Here is an 8,097-nt window from a genome sequence, read left to right as displayed (position 1 = left end):
CTAAATGAGCTTCGAGGAGAATATTTTGAGCATGGCTTTGCGAATTTGCTTGGTCTTCACACTGTAGATTATGGGATTCATCACAGGAGGGATGAGCAGATAAACATTGCCAATGAGAGTATGGACAAGGGGAGGGGCATGCTTCCCAAATCTGTGCACCAGTGACAAGCTGATCATGGGGATGTAGAAGATGGCAACAGCACTTATGTGTGAAACACAAGTACCAAAGACCTTTTTCCGTTCCTCTGGGGAGGCGATACTGAGCACAGAGTGGATGATCAGAACGTAGGAGAGGAGGATCAAGACAGAGTCTGTGCCAGCAGTAAAGATGACAATGGCCAAACCAAATGCACTGTTGATCTTGGTGTCTGTGCATGAAAGCTTCATCACATCAGGGTGGAAACAATACGAATGGTGCAGAACATGGCTATGGCAGAAGGACAGACGCTTTAGAAGTAGGAGTAAAGGCACTAGAGCCATTGTTCCTCTAATAACAATGGCAAAGCCCACTTTGATGATCCTTGAACTGGTTAAGATTGTAGCATATCTCAGTGGGTTACAGATGGCAATGAAGCGGTCAAAGGCCATTGCCAGGAGTACTGAGGATTCCATGAATGTGAAACCATGGATAAAGAACATTTGGCCAATGCAGGCATCAAAACTGATTTCTCGAGCATTGAACCAGAAAATACACAGCACAGTGACCAATGTGGAAAGGCACAGCCCTAGGTCCATGAAGGATAGCATGGAGAGGAAATAGTACATGGGTTCATGGAGGCTTGACTCAGTGAGGATGACAAACAAGATCATGCCATTCCCAGAGATGGCAATGGCATAGAGACAACAAAAAGGGATGGAAAGCCAGGCATGATAAGTTTCAAAACCAGGGATGCCGATAAGAAAGAAGACTGCAGGGTGGAAAATGCTCTGATTGAAGGATGGCATGATGAGCGAAGGAAGCAATTTCCCTGGAACAAAGGACCATACCCTGTAAAGTAGGCAAGAAAGATATTTTCACTCTCTTCTACATATCATACAATTTAGGATTGCTAGTGAACCTTGTCTTGTCTTCAGTGGAAGTGCATACCCGGTTATCCTTTTCCTAGATTTAGAATTGATCTTGCATGAACTAGGAAAAGAGACAGAACATTAAATTTTATGAGGACACCTGGGTTTTAGCAAGAGTAACATGTTATATCTAGGCTTCAGTATATTTCCATATATACGTATATAAAAGAGGAGGTCAGAGTAGATAACAGTAACAAATTTTCCAGCTCTATGATTCCAGGTACATGGAGAGACAGGACATTTCTGTGTAACCCTGAGACAATACAAAAGGCAATTCAGCCTGCTTTTCTTCACTTCACAGTTGCCGTTAAGAAGTCCATTAAGGGACGCCTGGGTGGCTCAGTGAGTTGAAGCCTCTGCCTTCATGATCGCAGGTCATGATCACAGGGTCCTGGGATCGAGCCCCACATCAGGCCCTCTGCTCAGTGGGGAGCCTGATTCTCCCCTCCTTTCTCTCTGCCTACTTGTGATCTCTGTCAAATAAATAAATAAAATCTTTTAAAAATTTTTTTTAAAAAAAGTCCATTAAGATGGGACACCTGGGGGGCGCCTGGGTGGCTCAGTGGGTTAAGCCCCTGCCTTCGGCTCAGGTCATGATCTCAGGGTCCTGGGATCGAGTCCCGCATCGGGCTCTCTGCTCAGCAGGAAGCCTGCTTCCCTCTCTCTCTCTCTGCCTGCCTCTCCGTCTACTTGTGATCTCTCTCTGTCAAATAAATAAATAAAATCTTAAAAAAAAAAAAAAAAAAAAAGATGGGACACCTGGGAGGCTCAGTTGGCTAAGCATCTGCCTTCAGCTCAGGCTATGATCCCAGAGTCCTGGGATCAAGTCTTCTGTCAGGCTCCTTACTCAGTGAGGAGCCTGCTTCTCCCACTGCCTGCCATTCCCCGCTGCTTGTGCTTTCTCTATCCCTCTCTCTGACAAATAAAATACAAAAAAAAAAAAAAAAATCTTTTTAAAAAAGGAAGTCCATTAAGACTCATAAGTCCTTATGCACCCAATGAAAATAGGATCACAAAGATGGTACTAACATTTTCTAGAAAAATATCACTGATCAAATTAATGTACAACAGCTATTAATGAAAACTACTACAGAAGAACAAATTCAATCTGGCAAACAGACTGCAATGGGTGACAGTTGATAAAAGTACTTCATTATTTAGGTGGTAGCTATGAATCTGGTATTATTTAAAGGAAATTCTCCCTTAAGAAATATGACCCAAAGTTAACCTTCCAAGAACAAAGGAACTAACTGCAGACTAACAGATAATAATTGGAGCAGAATTACCTGAATAAGATTCTTGATAGTCCATTATTGCCAAAGGATAAGGAAATGAATGGAAGGGTTGGGGGTGTGGTCCCTCAGAAAACCTCATGAGTCTGGATTCATCTACATTCAAGTGGGGGATGATGACTGTGAAGCATCTCCCCTCTGAGGATATGAGCATGTCACCCAGATCAAAACATCTGTAGGATTAAAGAAGTTCCGCTATACTGATTCTTGTCCTAAGTTTCCTGACACCCTGTTTTTATCTACAGAAATAATGCTCGGTTTTTAAGGTATATGCTCCTCTTTTATTAACTGATGTATGTAGTCACTCAACAAATATTTAAATATCGACAAATATTTAAATATCTACAAATTGTTAGTGTCTGCTGTGGACAGAAGTAGAATTAGATCTGGTACTCCAAGAAGGTCTGTCCATAACTCTGGGGAAGAACATACCTAAGTGTAAGTCAACTTGGTGAGTTTCATTCTAACTGTTGTATGAACAGGCACTGGCTTTGACTAGACTGGGAATAATTCATTACGTGAAGACAGCATTTGAAGAGAAGAAAAGAAACAAATGTTCAATACAGGAAGCCTCTTGAGAACTCAAACACACAAAAAAACTAATGGTTAGAAAATTTGAATCGAGGGGCAATGTATAATAAAATAAAATCCATGAGTTTTGTGTCAATATTTGGACCTCGGAAGACAAACCTGACTTTTTCCTGTGACTTGCATGTAAGAATTAGAATATGTACTTACCTTTGCTTTCCCATCAAAGGGACTCCTGCCTTGATAATAAGGCTTATGAGTTGTCACAGGAGCAGTGAAAAGGTGGTCAGAGGAAGAGCCCTAGAGAATAGCAGTATTTTTTAAAAAGACAAGTGGCACCTAGTGATGAGACTGCAGAGGCATGCCACTAAGGTGAAAATAACCCCAAGAAAGAAAAGCCTTGTGTTCTCAGACCTCTGACCTCAGAGCCAGGAAAAATGCCTGGAACAACAGTTTCTAAGAGTATCTGTTCAATGAATGAATTCATTGTATCTGATAATAGTAATAGACCTTAAACAATTAACAGCAGGCATATATGGTGATTCCTGACAGACAGCCCCTTCAAATTATGAATAAAGTTCATAACAATATTGGCATATATTAAAATAGGAGATCAGCTGACATTTTTCTGATTAATCTGGTATTCATCCTTGGTACTATGGATTTGCTCAAAGACAGACCTGGTGATAAAAATAAATTTTTCTATGTGAAGTTGTAAGGACCTTTAAATCATATCCTCTTTGTTTTGAAGATGAGGAAGCAGGTTCTCAAGTTAATGATCTTTTTATTATAGTTAAATGAATTAAGAGATTGCAGTGGATTATCTAAGAATCCAAACTAGCCTTCTATGTAATAAAAATAATAATGTATTAAATGCCTACTGTGTAACAAACAATTTACTTCATTGTATCTCTTTCTCTGAATCTTCTATCCACTGCTTTGCATGCTTCTAATGGTCTCTTTTTTTTCAAAGGGAAACAGAGCAGGACTATTCTACTGCAGGGAACTCCATTAGTAAAGCTTGTGGGAAAAGAATAGCTTTTTTTAAAATTCTATGAGTATTAAACCCCCTTGGGTCCTCTTGCACTAAAACTAATGAGCAAATATTAAATAAGCATTCATGGAAAGATATAGCTAAATGTCTCTTTCTCCCCAGTGGAGGTCTTCCAAGACAAGACAAGGGCTTGTATGACTTACACAACCTTGTAACCAGACCACCAAGAACATATAGACTGCCCCCATTACAAAGCTTTGCCTCCAACACTATCACAACATGCACTGGGTCTTTTAAGCTCCTTTTTTACAGATGAAAAACTGAAGCTAAGATTAGAAAAACCAAAGCTAAGATTAGAAAAACCAAGGCTCAGAGGAATCATATTACTTTCTCACATGTATCCAACATGACAATGGTAAATCCAAGAATTAAACTGTTCTCTCTGACTTCAAATTCTGTGCTTTGCCACTACTTATTTAAAAGGAATTTAATTTTCAAAATATGTTGAATGAATGAATACATGCTCATAACTTCATAGCTTTAATGTATATTTTATTACATTGTTTTTAAATTGATCTAATACATGAAATTTGTTGAATATGTACTACTAAGTTCACCAATTTTCTCTGACCTGTTGGCTTCATAAATTATCTGAAAATTGTACAGTCCTTGGTGTATTCAGAAAAGATTTCAATGCACAGAAACACTGACCTCATGCAAAGAAGATATCTTGAGTCAGGAAAGGGAGGTCATTTTCTCCTATGCCCTGTTCTTTGAAGAGTCATCCCAAGCAGCAGTAGAGAGTCCTTTAAAACCAGAGAGAGAGAGAGATTATCTCAACCTCACAAACTTATGGGCAGAAAGATCCTTCTGTCCTAAGGCTAGAGAAATATTTCCTGATCAGCCTGGTCTCCTTAAACCATCACCAAAGAACTTCTCTTTTGCCAAGAAAACTCATAGAGAATTACTCAGGTATCAGCTCTCAGAAAAGCAGCCTTTATATACGGGGCCCAGAAGTTGCCTGGTAAGAGCCATTTTCCCAACAGAAAATCAAATTCCTAGGAGAGAACTCTACACACCTGTGTCCTACTAACCCTTTGTACCCTGAAAAACAGACCACGAAGGGCAATTACTTTGCAGTCTAGATTCACTCTTACTACAACAAAGAATAATCCTGGAAATTCCAGGAGTCCAAGTCTCATTCAAGAGCTTTCTGACCCCTGAACAGCTAGCTATAAAGGCAAAGCTTTGCACAGGGTTAAAGTAAGAGAGAAGCGGCATTTAATGGTTCACCCATGAGTTTGCTCACCAGGCATTTGCCAGAGTCACAGAAATCATAAGACTTCAGTTGAACGGGGTAGGAAAGGAATTGCTGAATAACTATATTCACTGAGGCTAGTGCAATAGTATTTGGTTCAAAGCCCGCACTGTTCCTGGGCATTCTGAATATCTTGGGAGTGTTGCTAACCTGTACACAAGCATACAAAATGACAATGTAAAAGGAAGTGATTCATCAAACAAGCATATGAAAAAATGCCCTGCATCATATGTCATCAGGGTAATGCAAATTAAACCCATAATGATTTTAGAATGGCCAAAATCGAGAACACTGACAACACTGCCAAATCCCGACAAGGAAGTGGAGCAGCAAGAACTCCCATTCATTGCTGGTGGAAATATAAAATGGTACAGACACCTTAGAAGACAGTTTGGCAATTTCCTATAAAACTAAACATATTCTTACCATGCAATCCAGCAATTACATTCCTTATATACCCAAAGGAGTTGAAAACATAGCTACACAAAAATTGCACGTGGATATTTATAGTAGCTTTTATTCATAATTGTCAGAATTTGGGAGGAACTAAGATGTCCTTGAGTAGGTGTGGATAAATAAAGTATGATATATCCACAAAATGGAATATTTTCAGTGCTAAAATATATGAGCTAGTAAGCCATGAAAAGTCACAAAGGAAACCTAAATGTATATTATTAAGGGAAAGAAGCCAGTCATAAATGACAGCATACTATATACTTTCAACTATGTAACAATCTGGAAAAGGCAAACTATGAAGACAGTAAAAAAGATCAGTGGCTTGCCTCGAGCTAGGGAAGGGTGAGGAATTAATAGGCGGCATGGCACATTAAGGATTTTTAGGGCAGTGAAAATACTCCATATGTTACTATAATGGTGAATACAAGGGTCATAAATTTGTCTAAACCTATGGAATGCACAACACCAAGAGTGAACCCTAATGTAAACTATGGATTTCAAGTGATAATGATGTGTCAGTGAAGGTTCATCAATGGTAAGAAATGAACCGCTCTGGTGGGGGATGTTGGTAATGGTGGGACGCTATGGACATTTGGGCACAGGCAGTATATAGGAAACCTCTGCCCCTTCCATTCAATTTGCTGTGAACCTAAACTTCTCTAAAGAACTGGGTGTTATACACGACTGAAAAATCATTGAACACTACATCTGAAATTAATGATGTACTGTATGTTGGTTAATTGAATTTAAACAAAATCTTTTTAAAAAGAGCAGTCTATTTAAAAAATAAAAAGAAGCAACTAAAAAGAATACAAAATTTTGAGTCCCTTGTATGTCCCTTGCAATCTTACAAAGGCACTAGTCTGTTCTGATAACTGGTCTAAAACTGACACTAATATATTCACCTCTGTGGTAGAGACATTAGCCATATCTGGCAGACAGCTTCTGTTAAAACTGTGGGTACTGATAAGTAGCCTTCAACCTCTGGCCATTAATACAGCCTCAGACAATTACAGGCAAATTGAGAGGGCTGGTAGTTTCAAGAACAGTAATTAATTTAACATACTTCTTGGCACAAAATCTATGCCAAGGGGACATTGTCTTGCAAAGGTCTGCTAGACAGAAAAAAAGAATGAAGTATTTATTGTCATTAGCATTGCTGCAGAGGTCTTAATTGTCTTGTTGAATTTTTTTTTCTTCTGTTACAAGATTCTAGATCCCCAGGAGAGTCTTGGAAGACACAGTTCCTTCCAAGAGCTCACCCAAAGCCTGATAAAATATGCCATCCATTTAGGAACCTTCAGGACTAATAGAAACATAGTCTTCCCCACAGAAAACACAAAAACAGACAGGGCAGGCATTTTCCAAGCCCTGGATAAGTTTGCCATGAAATGACTGAGATTCAATGGGAAAATATGCACAAATCAAACAGATATTTCCAAGACACAGAAGTAAAGGAGGATGCTAGGCAATTACAGGGATATATATGTGAAAATCTTGCTGGCCACACTAAGCATTCCAATCTAAAGCACTGGTCCATGAGGAGGACTGCAGGAGATGGTACATTATTAGGAGAACTTCTGGTTCTTTTCCAGTGCAAACTGAGGGATTTCAACCATCCAATAACCCAAGTTTAATGATTAGTGGATACACAAGCAAAGGGCATAATGGCCAGTATTCGTTCTGTTGATAGAGTGCCTTTTATAATTGCCCTGTCCCAGGACTTGAATACTTTCAATAGCTTCTCTGCATTCACCTATCTATTTAGACTTGATAAGCATTGGTTAAAATCAAAGAATTTGAAACCAGATAGCCAGGCTTCAAAGCTCAGCTCTGTCACCAGCAGTGTGTCCTTGGGCTAGTTATGTAACCACTTCACTTTCATTTCTTCATTTTCACATGGAGAAAATAATTTTATCCTCTTCAAAGATTTACTTTTTGCAATAAACAGAATGACCCAATACCAATCCATAGAAAAGTCAGCCCAGTACACTTTGTACTCTCTCATAATAGGTTATTAACAACTGTTAATATTTATTATTACTGCTTGCCATTACAATTATTTTTTATTAATATAGAAATCTTAATAAATTATTACATAGTGAATGATATGTGTCAGATACAATGCACCAGATATCTAGAAGAAATGGTCTCTACCCTCAAGGAGTTCACATTTCTGACAGGTAAGAGAAGCACCATAGTAAAACAAATCTAATTAGGACATCACCCTGCTTCCAATCCTTTGTCTTCTCAGTTCCCTGAGGAATCTGGCTTTGCAGGACTTTGGGCTCCAACCTGTAAGCACTGGCTTCCCACTTTATCTGCTTCAACCTTATTGAATTTATCTTCCAACTCCCTAAACAAGGCCCGCTTTTGCTCATCTCTGAGCCTTGTTTTCCAAGGCAATATTAAGCTATTTACTGATTCCTAACTTCCGTCTC

General features: G+C 39.0%; 1 protein-coding gene across 1 annotated transcript; it reads right to left on the bottom strand.

The window, feature by feature from the left end:
• Positions 1-945, bottom strand: LOC125079162 (olfactory receptor 51F2-like). Its single transcript, XM_047692621.1, has one exon. The coding sequence runs from the start codon at positions 943-945 to the stop codon at positions 1-3; it is 945 nt and encodes a 314-aa protein (XP_047548577.1).
• Between the last annotated feature and the right edge of the window lie 7,152 nt (positions 946-8,097).

This window comes from Lutra lutra, chromosome 10 (assembly GCF_902655055.1).
Source record: "Lutra lutra chromosome 10, mLutLut1.2, whole genome shotgun sequence".
Taxonomy (NCBI): Eukaryota; Metazoa; Chordata; class Mammalia; order Carnivora; family Mustelidae; genus Lutra; species Lutra lutra.
The sequence above is the reverse complement of the archived record's forward strand: the minus strand, read 5'-3'. Positions and strand labels throughout refer to the sequence as shown.